Source organism: Chanodichthys erythropterus, chromosome 10 (assembly GCF_024489055.1).
Source record: "Chanodichthys erythropterus isolate Z2021 chromosome 10, ASM2448905v1, whole genome shotgun sequence".
NCBI classification, from domain to species: Eukaryota; Metazoa; Chordata; class Actinopteri; order Cypriniformes; family Xenocyprididae; genus Chanodichthys; species Chanodichthys erythropterus.
Genome location: NC_090230.1, coordinates 52,392,431 through 52,412,995, shown reverse-complemented (window position 1 = coordinate 52,412,995; position 20,565 = coordinate 52,392,431). Strand labels below are relative to the sequence as shown.

At 36.9% G+C, this 20,565-nt stretch overlaps 1 protein-coding gene across 2 annotated transcripts; it reads left to right on the top strand.

Annotated features, from left to right (window-relative positions):
• The first annotated feature begins 258 nt into the window (after positions 1-258).
• LOC137028838 (phospholipid-transporting ATPase ID-like) lies at positions 259-19,489 on the top strand. Of its 2 annotated transcripts, XM_067398131.1 has the most exons (29): positions 344-364; positions 1,698-1,759; positions 2,840-2,917; positions 3,015-3,070; positions 4,323-4,436; positions 4,561-4,659; positions 4,762-4,823; positions 4,934-5,006; positions 6,045-6,115; positions 6,211-6,293; positions 6,549-6,707; positions 10,181-10,269; positions 10,357-10,550; positions 11,249-11,457; positions 11,543-11,586; positions 11,736-11,901; positions 14,019-14,207; positions 14,303-14,418; positions 14,496-14,660; positions 14,809-14,920; positions 15,061-15,166; positions 15,363-15,504; positions 15,631-15,814; positions 16,014-16,237; positions 16,800-16,883; positions 16,977-17,222; positions 17,657-17,795; positions 17,884-18,014; positions 18,605-19,489. In XM_067398131.1, the coding sequence occupies exons 3-29, from the start codon at positions 2,863-2,865 to the stop codon at positions 18,857-18,859; spliced, it is 3,567 nt and encodes a 1,188-aa protein (XP_067254232.1). In that variant the 5' UTR covers positions 344-364; positions 1,698-1,759; positions 2,840-2,862; the 3' UTR covers positions 18,860-19,489. The 2 variants fall into 2 exon arrangements, with proteins under 2 accessions (XP_067254231.1, XP_067254232.1); XM_067398130.1 differs by lacking the exon at positions 1,698-1,759 and having other exon boundaries at positions 259-364.
• Positions 19,490-20,565: the final 1,076 nt, after the last annotated feature.

The following is a 20,565-nucleotide window of genomic DNA, read 5'->3' as shown; positions in this document are numbered from 1 at the left end:
TCTTCCAGCCTAGCAGAGTCCAAAGATCATCCACTGTTTGCTTTCCGTCTGTCCCTGGACATGCTATGCTGTAAAATCCCTCTGTTTCCTTCAAGCATGCGCAATCGACCAATCATTAACCCTTTCCATAGGACACAACTGCAGCCGTTGGCTCCATCCAGCCCTAGCTGGAAACCTCTTCCTGACGTCAGGTTACACCCTTAACTTTCACCTGTACTCTAAGTAGGAACCTGATTTGCAGTTGCATTATGGGAACTGTAGTGAGGTTCTGCATGTCCTTTTCCACGCATGTTTATGGGGTGGTGGTTTACTCTGAAACTTTGCTGTTTCTCTAGGGATCCTGGATGGCAGACGTGTGACTCAGGTATGACACCTTCAGCTGGTGCAGCTTTATCATTTTATACATGTTTAGTGAGTTTTTGAGGGGGTATGTTGATCTTGTAAGGTTTTTTTTTTTTTTAAAGCGGAAGGTTTTTCACTCATAAAGAACAGTAAGTTACTTATTTACAATAGCTAAAGGCAATTGCAGTGCAGTGTGCTTTGTTTAAAAATACTGAACATTATAACAAGTATGTGACAAACAGAATATATCTGTGTCAGTATATATACATAGAGAAGAATGTAGATTTGTCAAAAGCGAAGAGATAAGGTGGTGAGTTTTAAGTTGTGCGTTTAAGGGTGTGTAATTTTCCTTGTTGACTCTTGAATATAGATGGTGACGGGTCGAGTGTTTTCCTGGTGTCGAGGGGAAACCGGTCTCTAGACCGACGCCATTTACCGCCAACATTAGTTATGGTCATTGAACTTTTACTTGTCAATGTCTCACTCGTGTCACACTGATAGAATATAACTATTATGTTGTTTTAGATGTTGTTTTAGATGATTTAGAACCTAAAAAAGGCCTTCAAAAAGTCCTTTTTTAACTTAGTAATTTAATAATGTAGCCTTCAAATGTATCATTAGGGTGGATATTATATATCAAAATATTAAGCAAATGATTTTATCTCAAGTCTGTTGGTTTATTAACATATCACAAATGATACAGGCTCACATACCCTCCATAATGCCAGAAACATCAACACTTTTTATGTTAATGTTATAGCAGCCACAGCTTCAAGTTTTTAATAATAAATGTAACAACATAATAATAATAATAATGTAATAATGGGGAACTTTATATTGCAGTGTCATTATTTTCTAATGTTAGCATTTAATTTGATCATATGCATTAGGAAAGTTGACATTTTTGAGAACTTGTGTTTGAAAAGACTGATGCTATTATGTTAATATTAATATTATAATATATATATTAATGCTGTTAATATATTTTGCCTGGAAATAAGTGATTTCACTTTTAAACACAGCGATTCTTTACGTGGGTGTTGGCAATGTGTTGACTTTTGAGCGATCCCAGCTTAAGATGGGCCATGATAAAATTAGATTAGATAAAGAGTGAGATGAAGGTATGAGAGTTTGGTCTAATGTTCAGGGTTGTGAGTGGCCGTATACAACACTTTTCGCTGGTTTCACAAGGGTCAGTTTTATTGTGGATGGTGAAAGAACTCATTTTAGATACAATATAGCCTTTTTAAGATACAGTATTTTCATGTAATTTCTTATTTTTGACATGTAGATAAAAATATGATCATCTAGAGGCATCTAATAGTAATTACAATAATTATTTTTCCTTATTTAAGATCGAGCTGAATGTCTCAGTGTTATATGAGCAAATGCTTACATCTATGGAAATGGCTGTCAGGTAAATAATATGAGATCAGGAAGCACGGCTACATGTGTGTGTAAATACATGCTCCTATCATCAATAACCTGTGCTGATAAGACAAGAGCTGTAAAATACAATGAACTTTCTGCCAGTTTATCATTAACCACACTATCAGAAAGATATCATAATGCATTACAATGAGACTCTATCCAACCTGCCGTTTGTCGGATTTTAATGTAGGTTTTGTTGGAAGAGCTGTAATGTAAAATGGCCTCAACTGAACTGTAAGACTAATGAACCTGAATTATTACAGAAAACTCCTATAGACTGTTACATGTAAATATGGTCGCATTTATTTAGTTTCAGGGGATTTATCTTTTTACTTGAATGAGGGATTTTTTTTTTTTTTTTTTTGTCTTTAAATCATATAAAATTGTAATTTATCAGTGACAAATCATTTATAATATCCATCCGTGACCCTACATACCAAGCAGTTGGATAGATGGATCATTTTTAATAATAACAATAAATTAAATAATTCAAATAATTTCTCAATTCAAACAATTATCAGACTGTTACCTATTAAATCAAATGGTGGCACTTTACAATAAGGTACCATTAGTTAATGCATTAACTAACAATAAACAATACATTTGTTACCATATTTATTAATGTTAGTTCATTTTTCATTGTTAGTTCATGTTAGCTCCGGTCCATTAAAGAATATTAACAGACACAACTTTTGGTTTTAATTTGTAAACGCTGAAATTAACTAAGATTAATAAATGCTTCAGTCGTATTTTTAATTGTTAGTTCATGTTAAATAGAACCTTACTGCAAAATGTTACCAATCAAATTCAACAAAATCAAAGATCATAACACAATAGATCATAGTACAGTACAGTACAGTACTATGCATTGTACACAACTGACCGGCCCCTATTTGAGATTATACAGCTCTTTATTCTATACTAGAAGATCCTGAAGCAATTTCAAGTTTTTTAGTTTTTCTCGTGTTTAATGTTTTTAAGAACTATTTAATTTAATTTAATTTAGTTTTGTTTTATTACTTTATTTTTTGATATGTGTTTTCATGGTTTGTTTCCTCTTTATCAGCGTGATGATTTGATCACAGAAACATGGGCTCCCTGCTGTCTGCTTGTGGAATTAACGTGAAGAAAAAGAAAGTAGAAGGTATAACAGCTACACTGCACACACAATTTGAAGCTTGAAACAAAACTTTCTAGTTCCATGATGTTTTAAATAATGCTTCTTTTTTTTTTTCCCTCAGAGGAGAGGCATTTGCGAGCTAATGACAGGGAATTCAATCTGTCTTTTAAGTATGCGGTGAGTAGGAATGTATTTGCTTGTTTTAATGTGCCCTTATTATGCTATTTTAAAGGTTCGTATTTTTTCCTACAATAGGTTTACATGTATCCAAGGTAAAAAAAAAAAAATGTTGAATGGTCAATGCACAATTGAATGGTCAGATGGCTATGTCTGTTGTGAATGGTCTACTCTGCTTTGATTGGGAAGATGGCCCAGTCTATTCTGATTGGTCTACTCTGCTCTGATTGGTCAGTTGACCCAGGTTGCATTCAGCCCCGACAAAACGTTGCAAAACATTTTTTAAACAGAAACAGTATTGATATTTTTTGATATTGCAGTGCAATAGTTGCAACTAAGGTCATTCTTTTTGTTCTTTTTGAAGAATTTTCAGAGCCTGGTATAATACTGCAAAATACATTCAATGTTACAGTCACTGACCTTACCGTCCAGAATAAAAGAGAAAAAATATAAACAACTTCATCATCATGTTGATATGCTATATTTTTACTATAAAACTCTTACGACAAACATGTCTTATAAGATCTTCAATTGTTGCGTATACTGAGCTGCAGCGGACACATTTGTAAACGACTTTACTTGGACCCATTGTGCGAGCTGTCTCTTTAATACAGCGTTGTTCATATACATGTTGCTGCTGATTAGGCTGACAACTTATCTCAAACATCATTAAACACCGTTTCCAGGAAACATGTCGTTCAATTTGGAAACCTTATAACGTTGCGCACCGGTTTGAGCTTGAACGTGCCCCCAGTCTGCTATAATTGCTCCACTCTGCTCTGATTGGTCAGTTGGCTCAGTCTGTTGTGATTGGTCTACCGCTTACAACCTTTATCTTTTATGCTGCATTCATGCCACCTGATATATACTGGAATCTTGAGATGACAACACATGAAGTTATATTCGTTGAATATACTGTTCATGTCCTTTGACTGGGCATTATGCATTTCTATGGTACCACTATCAACGGCTAAATGAATCTACAGCGGTCAGGTGGTACAGTGGACGCTTTCAGAAAACTCCCAGCTTACAAGCTGTAATTACGAACTCTATGAGGACATGGACACTTTTTACGAGCCAGAATCTCGTAGTTTGGAATTACGATATGGCGTGAACGCACCTTTACATTCACAAACATCTATATTGCACACTACATGAAAGCTAATAACTGAAAAAAAAAAATAATAGGAGCACTTTAAAAACATTTCAATTTTTGAAGCCTTGTGAGCAGTTCTTATGTGTGTCCTTACAGAACAATGCCATCAAGACCTCCAAGTACAACGTCTTCACCTTCCTCCCTCTCAATCTGTTTGAGCAGTTTCAGAGACTGGCCAATGCCTACTTTGTTTTTCTTCTCATCTTACAGGTAACTAGATTACCATATTATTATCTTAAAACTGTGCTCTGAAAACACAAAAGCATTTAAAAAAAAAAAAGTTCTATGAAATGAGAGGAATTCTAACAGACTTCATCATGTTTGTGTTGTACAGCTGATTCCTCAAATCTCGTCACTGTCCTGGTTCACTACTGTAGTTCCTCTGCTGCTGGTGCTGTCTATAACTCTAGCCAAAGATCTCTCTGATGACATTGTAAGTCTACTTCCTGCCCGTGCCCAATACAGACAATAATGTGACTGTCCCTTCATATGGTCTCTCTGTTACCTTGTGTTTTATGTTCACCCTACAACACAGACCAGACACAAGAACGACAATCATGTGAACAACAGAAAAGTGGAAGTGCTTATTGATGGAGAGTAAGTGTTCAACCTCTGTGTATATGATGTTAATTTTATCATAGTTTTTTCCCAAATGTTTTTTTCCAAAATTAATTTGGAAGTGAATTAACTGTCATGTTCTCAAACAGGTTGAAAAGTGAAAAATGGATGAATGTTCAAGTGGGCGACATTGTCAAGTTGGAAAACAATGAGTTTGTCACGGTAAGTTTATAGTTTGGTAACACTTTATTTTACAGGGGCGTAGTTACATGTTACTACATGTACTTACTATAGTAATAACAGTAAATGATGCATAATTATAAGTAACTAACCCTAAACCAAACTCTAACCCTAACTGTAACTCTATAGTAAGTACATATAGTTAATTAATAGTAATCAGTACTTATTTGAATAATTACAATGTAACTACGGCACTGTAAAATAAAATGTAAACTCTAGTTTTGACATTAAAAGCTACAATTTATTTATTTTAATACATAATACACAACTAGCTGGTGATGTAGCCAAAACAGTGTTGTTATTGTTAACTATACAACTATTAAAAGCGTTTTCTTTGAAATAAACCTGAAACAAAATAAAATATGTACTGCAATATTAGATGAAAAACTTAAAGGTTAAACTTAAAAAACTAAAACAAAATTGGGAAATATTCCTTTGGCAGCTAACAAGTTAAATTCAATTTCTAAAACTATAAATAAAAATGACAAAAGCACAGCGGGAAACCCTTGAAGTGCCTTTTTGTACTAACAACAGTTAGGGTAAAAGATAAAATTCAGTATACATCTTATTAATGATGCATGCTTATAGGTGCACAGATGAGCCCAGAATATGAACGCAATGCACTAAATGGTTCAGCTTTTTCTAATGGTTTTCTATGGAAAAACACTTAATGTGAATCTATGTTGTGTTTATATTATGGGTTCATCTATTTGCCTGTACGTAGTATAGATCATCAATTATGTGTATATTGAATTTGGTCTTTAAATATCATTTAAATATTTAAATGTCTTTCAACATTAGTACTTAGTACAAACCTAGTAAAAATGACTGGCAGGCAATGGAGGAAAGCCTTGTTTTGCCCTCCAGGTGGGTGTTTCTATAAAGTTGTGATGTCACATGAAAACTATGAATTGCCAACATTTGTCCAGTGCAAAAGAAAATGATTAATTATTTTATAAGTCATTACAACTTTAAAAAAAAATGAACTGTATTTATTTTTATTTTTTTTCTGTGTTCTAGGCTGATCTGTTGTTGCTCTCTAGTAGTGAACCTCTCAACCTCATCTACATTGAGACGGCTGAGCTGGACGGGTCAGTAACTGAGCATGTGCATGTAAACATGGACTTCATCTGTAATAACTGTGTACCAGAGCCATCATCAGTCTCTCTTTTCTTATGCCTCACAGAGAGACAAACCTGAAGGTGAAACAAGCTTTGACAATCACAGGAGACCTGGGCAATGACATCCAGAGACTAGCAGCATTCAATGGTGTGTGACACATGCTCATAATGTAACTGCATGATATCAGCTTGCTAGGCATTGCTAAATTGTTTCTAAGGTGTTCTGAGTGGTTGCTAGGACATTGTTAAAATTGAATTGTAAAAAAGCATGCCTACTGTTTAGAATAAAATTTGTGTTTATAAATTCAGAGCTCTACATTTGTATTCAGGATAACTTACTATATTTAGACAAAATTTGTCCCTGTTTGGTGTCTGTATATTAATTTTATACTGTATGTCTCAGGTGAGGTGCGCTGTGAGCCTCCAAACAACCGTCTGGATAAGTTCACAGGAACTCTGACGGTGGGAGGAGAGACGTTATCTCTGGATAATGACAGGATTCTGCTCAGAGGATGTACTCTCAGAAACACAGAGTGGTGCTTCGGCCTGGTGGTGTTTGGAGGTGCGGAATCATACTGAAAATGGGCATATTAGGGCCAGTTCACAAAGAATGCGTTTTTGCTGTTAATAACATGAGACGCAGGTCAGTGGAATGAAAAAAAACGCAAGGTCTAGAAACGCGTTTTTAAAAATTTTAACTCATTTTAAAGGGTTAGTTCACCCAAAAATGAAAATTCTGTCATTTATCACTTACCTTCATGCCGTTCCACATGCGTAAGACCTTCGTTAATCTTCAGAACACAAATTAAGATATTTTAGTTGAAATCCGATGTCTCCGTGAGGCCTGCATAGGGAGCAATGACATTTCCTCTCTCAAGATCCATAAAGGTACTAAAAACATATTTAAATCAGTTCATGTGAGTACAATGGTTCAATATTAATATTATAAATCGACGAGAATGTTTTTGGTGCGCCAAAAAAACAAAATAACGATTATTTAGTGATGGCCGATTTCAAAACACTGCTTCAGGAAGATTCGGAGCGTTATGAATCAGCATATCGAATCATGATTCGGATCGCGTGTCAAACTGCCAACGGCTGAAATCATATGACTTTGGCACTCCGAACAGCTGATTCTACACGCTGATTCATTATGCTCCAATGCTTCCTGAAGCAGTGTTTTGATATCGGCCATCACTATATAAGCCAGTATTTTGTTTTTTTTGCCGCACCAAAAATATTCTCGTCGCTTTATAATATTAATATTGAATATTCAAACGGCTGAAATCATATGACTTTGGCACTCCGAACAGCTGATTCTACACGCTGATTCATTATGCTCCAATGCTTCCTGAAGCAGTGTTTTGATATCGGCCATCACTATATAAGCCAGTATTTTGCTTTTTTTGCCGCACCAAAAATATTCTCGTCGCTTTATAATATTAATATTGAATATTCAAACGGCTGAAATCACGTGACTTTGGCACTCCGAACAGCTGATTCGACACGCTGATTCATTATGCTCCAATGCTTCCTGAAGCAGTGTTTTGATATCGCCCATCACTATATAAGCCATTATTTTTTTATTTTTTTATTTTTTTTGGCGCACCAAAAATATTCTCGTCGCTTTATAATATTAAAGGGGGGGTTACATGTTTTTTTTTCTAGGCTTGATTGTGTTTTGGGGGCACAGTTTAACATGTCTTAATGCTTTGTTTTTTTTAAAATGCTGTATTTTTCATATATTTTATCTTAATTCTACACCTCTGTTTCCACTGTCATATGAACGGCTCGTTTGACTTCCTGCTTCTATGAAGCCACTCCCTCCGACATACGCAATGTGCTCAGATTGGTTAGCAGATTGGTAACTGGCCCAGTCTGTCGTGATTCGCTGAAGCGTCCGGAGACGCCACGCCCCTTACCATTCGTAGTTACGCTTAGGTGGAAAGTAAATAATAGCGCCTATATTGCTGTATCAAATTGAGCCGAATCAGACCCAGATGAAGAGGAAAAAGTAGAACCTCTGCAATCGCGGCTTTTGAAGGATGTTTATGAATGGTATTTCATTTAGTATTTGTGTCAAAGTGTTTAGATAAGCTGTCACTGCTGTTTGTTAGCTTTCAATATAACTTACAGTTTTATCCTGATTAAAGCTTTCCTGTAGTAAATACATGCCTGAGTAGTCGCATTTTTGTAAAGGTAGCGTTTAATTTATAGCATGAACAACTGTTTGTCTATGAACATAGAAGTTTGTTGGTGTTTGTTGCACTAGAATTTAGCTAACTGGCTAGCAGAAATGAGTTGCTCTTTGTATATGACCTAGATGCATTAAAAATAGCAACAGAACTATAACATTACATTTAAAAGACAAACAATAAAACGTACTTACAGTTTGGGGCTGATAAACAGCAGCTTCTGCTTTTAAAGTGGGAACTGCTTCATCTTTCAGTAAAAGTCTTTGTGTAAATCCAGCATTAAACTCGTGTAGATTCAGGACGCTGTCTTCAGCGCCGCATCCAGTGTAGAAAATATCACAGATTATAATGGGTTCTATATCTTTTGACGCGTCGCGTCGCGGAGCTCGCGTTCGGTGTAAACAACTCTTCCGCTTTCATTATGCTGCGCCACATGGCCTCGCCCACTTTGTTGCGTGTTCCCGGGGGCAGTGTTTATGTTAATAGCAAGGGTTTATGATGTCACCAACCCAGGAAGAAGCTCGTTGTAGTCCAAACCGCCCGTTTTTGTAGGCATTAAACTGCCATAACTTTAAAAGACAATATCTCCGTGTGCATTTTACTTTCAGCGCTGTAACTTTGCAGATACTGTTTATGCACAAGCAGCAACATTACACACTAACTAAAGTTAAAAAAGTGAAATCGCATGCACCCCTTTAATATTGAACCACTGTACTCACATGAACTGATTTAGATTTGTTTTTAGTACCTTTATGGATCTTGAGAGAGGAAATGTCATTGCTCCCTATGCAGGCCTCACGGAGCCATCGTATTTCAACTAAAATATCTTAATTTGTGTTCCAAAGATTAACGAAGGTCTCACGGGTGTGGAACGGCATGAGGGGAAGTAATAAATGACAGAATTTTCATTTTTTGGTGAACTAACCCTTTAAATTGAGCGCCACATTTTTAGAATGTATTCTTATATTCAAAGGGCCAGTTTTACTAAACAGTGCAAATTAGCATGAGTAAATGACCACAATCCCATAAAAGTGCAGATGGGAGTGGAAAGTTCTGCGGGTGATCTATAGAAAATGCACAAATTTAAGAACACAGACGCAGAAGCTCATTTCCATTATGACCAATGCAATCTACTAAAAGCAACGATAATGTCTTCCTCTAGCATTCCAAATAAATGTTCTCCCTTGTGCTCCCTTGTCCTACCATGTGCTGCTCTCTCTAAAAAAAAATGCTGGGTTAAAAACAACCTGAGTTGGGTTGAAAATGGATAAATGGGTTCATTTTAAGCCAGCCATATAGGAATTTTTAAACAATAGTTGGGTTAAATAAAACTGCCCAGCACAATGGGCAAACATTTAACCCAACTACTAGGTCAAAACAACCCAATCGCTGGGTTTGTACATTTTCAACCCAACCTGGTTTGTTTTTGACCTAGCATTTTTTAGAGTGTGTTCTGTTCTCTGCACTGCCTCCTCCTACAGCAACTATCATAGCATTCCAAGCACAAAATGGTTGAAGATATGCTTTTTTGGGGGTTTTAAATAATGGTGCAAATACCAGTAATTGACTATGCAAACCTTAAATCACGTTGCGAGATTTATTTAAATACTCTCCTCCTAAGAAATCTGCATCTAAAAAGGAAACTCCTGCAAATCCATTAAGGTCAGCCACATGTCCGTGCCTTTTCATTTCTAAATTTTCACCACGTGTCTTTAGTAAATCCCGACTGTAGTTTTTAAACACCAAAACTGGGTTTGCACTGGAGCAAGCTGTTAGTAAATCTGGCTCAAAATTTCTCGGATTATAATATAGTTTAACAGCTCTGTCCAAATCTGGCTAGGTCCTGACACTAAACTCATGCAGAACTCTGGCAAATCCATCTTCAAGAGAACCAGCATTGATCACCTCATGAATGTCCTGGTGATATTTGTGAGTAGATTTGTGTAAATATCTTTAGAAATATTTTGTTTTGTGTTTGTGATGTTTCATTTCAAATCCTGTCCATTTGTTTGTTAGATTTTTGGTTTTCTGGCCTTCATGTGCACCATCTTGTCCATTGGGAATGCCATTTGGGAATACCAGGAAGGGAATTCCTTCATTGCCTTCCTTCCCAGGGCTGATGGGGCGAATGCATCTCTCTCAGCCTTTCTCACCTTCTGGTCCTACGTCATCATCCTCAACACTGTAGTGCCCATCTCTCTCTATGTCAGGTCAGAAGTTATATTAACTTATATTAAACCAGATCTTATATTAAATCAGATCTGGTTATTTGCATGCATATTACATATCTTCAATACATAGAGTTTAAAACATCTGCATATATTATGTTATAATGCATTTCATTATAATGACAGACAGTGAGGTCAAAACGTCTGAGACAAACCTGGGATTTTATTATTGTTATTTTTTATATGTATTTTTGCTAAGTTTTAAACAATTTTAACAAAACAAGTTATGATGCAAAATGAAGAAATACCAAATTCATCAATAAAATGATAAAAATTCAGGTAAATATTTTAGTTAAACCTTAATTATGCTGATAATATATTTTATAATGAAAGAAAATTGTTTGAAATTCTAAAAAATGCAAGTCACTTTATATTAGGTCACCTTAACTACTCTGTACTTAACCATTTGATACAATATACTTATCATGTACTTACATGTTGGTGCATTTATACTTTCATTTAAAGTACTTGCATTTAGTTATCATTTATAGTTACACTGTTAACTTTATCCCCTATAATCCTAACCCTAACCTTACTTCTAAACCTAACCATATCTTATACTTGTTAGGAGTGAATGTGGGAATTTTCCTGTTAGTATTTAATGTTAGTACATAATAGTTAAGGTCACCTTATATGAAGTGTGATCAGAATGCTATTGATCTTTTTTCCCTTGTCAATAGTGTCGAGATCCTTCGTCTAGGCAACAGCTATTTCATTGATTGGGACCGTAAAATGTACCATGTCAAGAGTGACACACCAGCCCAGGCCAGGACAACCACTCTCAATGAGGAGCTGGGTCAGATCAAATATATCTTCTCTGATAAGACAGGAACCTTGACCCAGAACATCATGACCTTCAACAGGTGCTCCATCAATGGAAAATCATATGGTAAGAGCTCAAAGAGCTGTCACATTGAATGTAACAATTTTAACTACAAGGTATACACTAATTCACCTGTTTTTACGTTCCTCAGGTGAGGTTGTGGACTTTGCCGGGCAGAGGGTTGAAGTCACTGAGGTTAGTGGTTACAAAATTGACAATATATTTCTCATAAATATTCACTTGAGTAAAAATTTATTTTATTGACTCCCCTAAGAATTACTTAAAAAAAGAAAAACAACACTTTTTTCCTTACTCATTGTTTCCATATTCTTCCCCATTTATAGAAGACAGAGAAGGTCGATTTCTCCTGGAACTCTCTTGCCGACCCTAAGTTCTCTTTCCATGACCATAAGCTGGTGGAAGCGGTGAAGTTGGGCTCTCCAGGGGTCCAATCCTTCTTCCGTCTGCTGGCGCTCTGCCATACTGTCATGCCTGAGGAAAAAACAGAAGGTGAGTGCCACCTAGTGCATGCTCTACAACACTGTTAGCTATTCACAATGGATTCTCAACACATCTATACACAGATTGCACTCTATCTATCTATCTATCTATCTATCTATCTATCTATCTATCTATCTATCTATCTATCTATCTATCTATCTATCTATCTATCTATCTATCTATCTATCTATCTATCTATCTATCTATCTATCTATCTATCTATCTATCTATCTATCTATCTATCTTCATAGAACAAAATTATAAACGCAACACACTTGTTTTTACCCCCATTTTTCATTACTGAACTCAAAGATCTAAGACTTTTTCTATGTACACAAAAGGCCTATTTCTCTCAAATATTGTTCTCAAATCTGTCTAAATCTGTTAGTCTCCATTGCTGAGATAATCCATCCACCTCACAGGTGTGGCATATCAAAATGCTGATTATTGCACAGGTGTGCCTTAGGTGTGCCACAATAAAAGGCCACTCTAAAATGTGCAGTTTTATCACACAGCACAATGCCACAGATGTTGCAAGTTTTGAAGGAGCGTGCAATTGGCATGCTGACTGCAGGAATGTCCACCAGAGCTGTTGCCCATGAATTGAATGTTCATTTCTGTACCATAAGCCATCTCCAAAGGCGTTTCAGAGAATTTGGCAGTACATCCAACCGGCTGCACAACCACAGACCACGTGTAACCACACCAGTCCAGGACCTCCACATCCAGCATCTTCACCTCCAAGATCGTCTGAGACCAGCCACCTGGACAGCTGCTGCAACAATCGGTTTGCATAACCAAAGACTTTCTGCACAAACTGTCAGAAATCGTCTCAGGGAAGCTCATCTGCATTGTCGTTGTCCTCATCAGGGTCTTGACCTGACTGCAGTTCATCATCGTAACCGACCTGAGTGGGCAAATGCTCACATTCGATGCCGTCTGGCACTTTGTATAGGTGTTGTCTTCATGGATGAATCCCGGTTTTCACTGTACAGGGCCTATGGCAGACAGTGTGTATGGCGTTGTGTGGGTGCGCGGTTTACTGATGTCAACATTGTGGATTGAGTGGCCCGTGGTGGTGGTGGTGGGGTTATGGTATGGGAAGGTGTATGTTATGGACAACGAACACAGGTGCATTTTATTGATGGCATTTTGAATGCACAGAGATACCATGACGAGATCCTGAGGCCCATTGTTGTGCCATTCATCCATGACCATCACCTCTTGTTGCAACATGATAATGCACGGCCCCATGTTGCAAGGATCTGTACAGAATTCCTGGAAGACATGTCACCCATTAAACATGTTTGGGATGCTCTGGATCAGTGTATACAACAGCGTGTTCCAATTCCTGCCAATATCCAGCAACTTCGCACAGCCATTGATGAGGAGTGGCCACAATCAACAACCTGATCAACTCTATGCGAAGGAGATGTGTTGCACTGTGTGAGGCACATGGTGGTCACACCAGATACTGACCGGAACCCCCCAATACAGTAAAATTTTATAGTGGCCTTTTATTGTGGCCAACTTAAGGCAAACCTGTGCAATAATCATGCTGTCTAATCAGCATCTTGATATGCCACACCTGTGAGGTGGATGGATTATCTCAGCAAAGAAGTGCTCACTTACACAGATTTAGACAGACTCTATCTATCTATCTATCTATCTATCTATCTATCTATCTATCTATCTATCTATCTATCTATCTATCTATCTATCTATCTATCTATCTATCTATCTATCTATCTATCTATCTATCTATCTATCTATCTATCTATCTATCTATCTATCTATCTATCTATCTATCTCTCTCTCTCTCTCTCTCTCAAATTGAGACCAGAATGTACACTTTAGTTTAGGATCCATTTCTCACTATTAAAGTTTCTTATTAGCATAAAACATATTACAGGGATATATGCTGTTTATTAGTACTTACAAAGCAAATATGAATGCCTTATTCTGCATGACCATATTCTACATCTTTTAATCCTACCCAGTTCCTAAACTTAACTACCTTACTAACTTACTAAGCAGTTTATTGAGGCAAAAGTCATAGTTATTAGTCAGAAATGGACCCTATTCGAATCTATATAAAGACATCTGAACACTATCTTTCTCCACAGGAGAGCTATTTTACCAGGCTCAGTCTCCAGATGAGGGGGCTCTGGTCACTGCAGCAAGGAATTTTGGCTTTGTATTTCGTTCTCGTACCCCAGAGACCATCTCTGTGGTGGAGATGGGAGTTCCCACCACCTACAAGCTACTGGCAGTGCTGGATTTCAACAACGTCCGCAAGAGGATGTCTGTTATTGGTGAGACCATAAGCTGAATTAAGCAGTACAGTAAAAAATTCTGAATTACAACAATCTCCAGTACAATATTGTCAAGTATATGTGCGTTCCTTCAGTTCGTAATCCAGAGGGCAAACTGACACTTTACTGTAAGGGAGCTGACACAATTATCTTCGAGAGGCTGCATCCATCGTCTACCAAACTCATGGAGGTCACCACAGAACACCTTAACGTGAGTTACCTTTGTGTTTCCATGAGACTGTGTCAATGTCTGTGTGAGTTTCTCATGTTTGACTAACACAATCCCAGGAATATGCTGGAGAGGGTCTGAGGACACTGGCTTTGGCCTATAAGGACTTAGATGAAGACAAGTTTGAGGAATGGAGAGAGCGACATCATGAGGCCAGCACAGCACTGGATGACCGCGAGGCGAAACTGGATGCTATTTATGAAGAGATCGAGAAGGATTTACTGGTAAAATCATCAATCCATCACACAGAATGCTAAAGCGTTGCTATGGTGTTTGCTTCTCTAGATGTTCCTCATTCAATGTAAGCCATTGGGATTTCTCTTATTTCCGAGTATTTATTTTTATGTAAAGTTTGTTTATGTGTGCGTTCAGCTCCTTGGTGCTTCTGCAGTTGAGGATAAACTTCAAGATGGAGTGCCTCAGACCATTGAGCAACTTGCCAAAGCTGACATCAAAATCTGGGTGTTGACAGGAGACAAACAGGGTGAGTTCACTCATTCATTTACCACAAATTGAGCTTTTAATGAACTTTCTCAAAAGACCAGCTTATGCCATGCTGGTTTGATGCTGGTCTAGTTGATATTTCCAGCCACTCATTATGCAAATCATTACAATGTCCCACAGAGACGGCTGAGAACATTGGTTACTCTTGTAATATGCTTCGAGAGGATATGAAAGAGATCTTCATAGTGGCTGCCAACACAGCAGAGGAAGTGCGAGAGGAGCTTGTGTAAGTTTCTCTATCTCTAAACCAGGGATCTCCAGTCTTGCTCCTGGAGGGCCACTGTCATACAAAGTTTGTTGAGGCGAGTCTGAGCTAAGCTCTGCAGGACAGTGGTTCTTCACGACCAAGTTTGGACACCCTTGCTCTGAACCACTTCAAATGGATCACATTTGAAATTAAGTGATCCATACTCTGTGTTCAGGAATGCCAGGAAAAAGATGTCACCAGAATCAGGAGATGATCCACCCATTCAGAAGAGTAGACTTCTGGGTAGAAAATCTCAGGTGGTGGAAGACGAGAAGGTCGATGGGGAATATGGACTGGTAATTAATGGCCACAGTCTGGTAAGAGAAATCTAACCTTGGTTTATTAATCGAAAAGAGGATCCATTCCTCATAAGCTCTTCAATAAAACGCAACAATTGTAGGAAACTCTTTTAATCATTGTGTCTCCCAATATTCTGTGCCCAGGCATTTGCTCTGCAGAAGGACATGCAGTTGGAACTCTTGAGGACTGCATGTATGTGCCAAGCGGTCATCTGTTGCAGGGTCACTCCTCTTCAGAAAGCTCAAGTGGTGGAACTTGTCAAGAAGAACAAGAAAGCAGTGACGCTAGCTATTGGAGATGGAGCCAATGACGTCAGCATGATCAAAAGTGAGTGTTTCTCGCAAAGAGAGATCTGGGAAGAGATCTGGGAAGAGTAAGATTATATGCACTTATAAGAACCAACGGATCAGTGACAAAACTGGGAAATTTACGACATAAACAGTATATGTGTAAACTTAAGACAAGTATGCTAAATCACTTACAATCACTTACTTGTCTGTTTAAAAACTCCTCATGACTTCTATAGCTGCCCATATTGGCGTTGGCATTAGTGGGCAAGAAGGCATGCAGGCGGTTCTCTCCAGTGACTTCTCCTTCGCCCAGTTCCGTTACCTCCAGCGCCTCCTGTTGGTACACGGCCGCTGGTCCTATCTGCGCATGTGTAAGTTCCTGTGCTACTTCTTCTACAAGAACTTCACTTTCACCTTCGTTCACTTCTGGTATGGCTTCTTCTGCGGCTTCTCTGCACAGGTGAGATGGAAATATCTGAAATCATATTTGTCATATGTCATAATAACTGTGCCGAAATGTACACCTATCTACCATTAGTTCCAAAATTTACTGATTTTTAGTGAATGTTGAGTTTAATTTCAGTTCAGCAATTCTGTGTACTGTATTTGATATCATTAATTATATACTGTACAGTCCAAGTGGAATGCTTATATTTACATTTACATTCTAATTTAAAACAAATTTAATTAAATTTTAAATTAAATTACATTAACATTTATTTTAAATTTACATTTTTAAAACTTTTTTTTTGTTTAGTAATTGTTCATTTAAAAATGTTTTAAAAATAATTATAAATTATACATTATCATATTACATATTTATAAAATTATTCATATAATAATTATATATTTTTAAGAATTAATTATAATATAAATGAAAAATTTTAATTATCAGCAAAACAATTTGAGTGAAAATGTGAATAAAAAAAATAATTCCATGAATTTCAGAATGTTTTAGCATAAACTCTACAAATTACCCAGCAGTTTGTTCCTAATTTCTGTGTGTTCTGCTCTCTCTACAGACTGTGTACGATGAGTGGTTCATTACGATCTACAACCTGATGTATACGGCTTTACCTGTTATTGGACTCAGTCTCTTTGATCAAGTATGTCATCATATATCAATATGGATTACCCTGGATTAGCATGCTACAGTGTTATGAAAGTAAATTCATTCATGAATATGTGTGCATGTGCAGGACGTAAATGACCGCTGGAGTTTCCAGTACCCCCAGCTGTACGCTCCGGGACAGCTGAACCAGTATTTCAGTAAGATGGCCTTTGCGAGGATCCTGCTGCACAGCTGCTACAGCTCACTCATCCTCTTCTTCGTCCCTTGGGCAGCCATGTGCGACACTGTCAGAGATGATGGCAAAGACATTGCAGATTATCAGTCATTTGCCCTGCTGGCGCAGACCTGCCTGCTCATTGCTGTCAGTGTGCAGGTAAATTCTCATTCAACACTATACTAAATAAATAAATAAATTGCACAACAGTTATTAACGCATATTCATGTCTTATACTCCAAAAATTCAGTTCATATTGGATACGTACTGTATAGTGACCACAAAATTATTTGGACATATTTGGCAACCTAATACTTACTTTTTGTAAAATGTTTTATTAGAAAAATGTGTTTTGTATTTCATACATTTATTACTGTAGCTTGAGTGTCAAATAGTGTTTAGGTCACTGTACTGTATACACTACTGTCAAAAGTTTTGGGTCGATATGATTTTTAAATGTTTTTGAAAGAGTTCTCCATTGCTTAACCAGGTTTAATTTTTTAAAATTAAAAATAAAATAAAAATTTGTGAAATAAGAATAATGTAAAATAATGTACTCATGCACACAAACACCATGTTTATGTGTGTTTAAGCTGGGTTTGGACACCTACTATTGGACAGCAGTGAATCAGTTCTTCCTGTGGGGCAGTCTGTCTGTGTATTTTGCCGTCACCTTTACCATGTACAGCAACGGCATGTACTTGATCTTCACATCCTCTTTTCCTTTCATTGGTGAGTGTCCATCCATTCCTAACCACATCTGCTCATTCTGCTATTTATGTGTGTTTTAAACGGCTCCAAATGACTCCATCTTTCTCAGGCACTGCAAGAAACTCCCTAAACCAGCCGAACGTATGGCTGACCATCTTACTGACCACCATATTGTGCTCATTGCCTGTGGTGGCGAAACGGTTCCTCTTCATCCAACTCAAACCCACTATCAACGACAAGGTGGGTGATTCAACCAGTTCCTTCAGTAATACAATTTCTTTCAGTAATAAAATTTATCAGTGTTGTTGTACTCGATACCATAGTGTGAGACCATATTTTCATGGGCTCTGAAACATTTAGACCCTCCTCTGGTCTCGGTCTTGACAACAACATTGCAATATATGAACCTAAGAGACACAAAATTGAATTGGTTTTTCCATAAGAATATCGTGTGATGGCCCTTGATTGGCATCACTCACTCCTTTTACTACTTTTACTGTTTAAAGTAGTTCTGTTCCAAAAGCACATTCAAAATCTCTCAGGCAATGCGTCAGTACTGAACAGGATGACAATGTGAGATCTTCCTGCCTTTTATGAGTAGAACGCATGTGTAGAATGAGTCAGAGCTGTGGGATGCAGTGCCGCGGCTGCTTCACGCTGAGGTGTAATGTGAAGGTTATTTCTGGAATCCATGATCGGTGGGGTCATAATCTAATGAGCAGGAATCATTCATAAACATCATTTGAGTCTCATTCTTTTTCCTTCTTCCTGCTTCTTCATCCACTCACTGTTTACTGTATATTTTCTTATATCTTTCTTCCATTCTACAGGTGCGACATAAAGTCAGACAGGCCAAAGCTGTCCCTCTGCCACCTCCTCGCAAATTCCCCCGGAGACGAATCAGCACACGGCGATCCGGTTATGCTTTCTCTCATGCCCGTGGTTATGGAGACCTTGTCACCTCTGGACGCTTCTTGCGTATTCCAGTTAAGACCAGACCACCTCTTTTCCCCCACAGTGAGACGCCGGTGGCTGACAGTACACCCCAGACATATCGAATATTCGAGGAGGCTCAGAGCCCCTAAAGGCCCTTATTCTATTGTATATTCACTTGTGAGGACTTACTGTCAAGCTTCAGCATTGGTAATATTGCGTAATAAAGTATTCTTAGCTGGGCTTAAAAATATTTCACATAGAAATAAGTGAGATGAAGTGAGCCTGTGAAGCTTTGAATAAGTAAGATGCTGTTTTTAGCTGTGATTAGTAGCTGAAAATCATGTCATAGAACTTGAAGTTTCTTAACGTTGTATTAACAACACATACGCACACATAAACACTTCAAATTGCCCACATGGTTCCTATTAAGACCAGAGGACATAAAATATTAATTTTAGGACATTAGAACTGTGCACACATAAAGAGGCCAAGAGATTATTCAAGAAGTGCTTTTAATTGTGTATGACAATTTTGTGTTGTATGTTTTGTATGTTTCTTTTTTGTTGTTTTTTTTTTTTGTCAATTAATATTTGAAATGGTCTCCAAAATGCATTGATTTAATATTCTACTTTATCATGTTTTGTACAAAGATGCAAATGTGCCTTGATTAGTGATATACAATAAACTTAAAAAAAAAAAAAATCCTTTTGTATTTTAATGTATTTGTCTGATTTTGCCCTTTGTTTTATTTACCAAGAAACAGTTAAAATCTATTTTATATTGTAGTAATAAATGTACAGTACTGAGCTCAATGCATTTGTGGAACAGAATATTTTAAGCAATTCATTAAAATTCATTGATCATTCTCCTTAAAATTAAGTTTTTAACTACTATGTAATAACATTGCATCATTACATAAAATGTGCTTATTGTGTACATACATGTTTTTACATTGAACTAAATGCATGTATAATTACAGCTATAATTAATGTCTTTAATTACATCTATACTTAAACTGCTGACACTTCCCTTACACCTTAACCCACCCCAAACCTACTCATACCACTAAACCTGTCCTAAACTTATATCCCACCTCAATAGCAGCAAAAGTGTTTTTGTTGTTCGTTGTATTTTCTTATAACGAAAAATGTGTCTATTTTTTTGAACAAATATGAGCTTTTCCCCAATGTGTTGTCATCAAAGGCAAGAGTCTTTCAACTCATTACTAGAGGGACGTAGGGGTGGATGAGATCAACCAAAAACAGATGATTATTGTAGCAGCCAATTTTTCCTGTAATAGTTCAAAGATCCTGTATAATACAGCTCCTTCATGTTAAAGATTATTAAAAGACAAAATTATTAAGATTATAAAATATTAAAAGATTGGTTCACCCGAAATTAATGTTTCAAGATTCATAACTCCGGTCGCAGAAGATAACAGCTCAATGGATAGGAAGATTATCAATAAATAATGACCTGTTCCTCAAATTTGCTCCTTCATTTTATTTATTTATTAATAAATAAATGACAGAATTTCTTTTCTAGAAATATTCCTTTAAGCTTCTCGAAAGAAATGGACTTTCTAACATTATATTTTCTATATGAGAGATCTGATTAATTTCATTCAGGATCTCAATTTTCTGTTCCAAGTCTTCTATGAGTCAGTGTTCAATATACTGAGTATACAAAAGTAGCACGTTAGCAAAATGACATTTTTTTTTTTTTGTCCTAATTTGAAAAAAAAAATAAAAGAAATCATGAATCAAGTTAATTAATGCTGTTTTTTTTAAATCTTAACAGGCTATTTTAAGGGTTAGTCAGTATGATTCATAATGAGAAATGTATATACTATGTC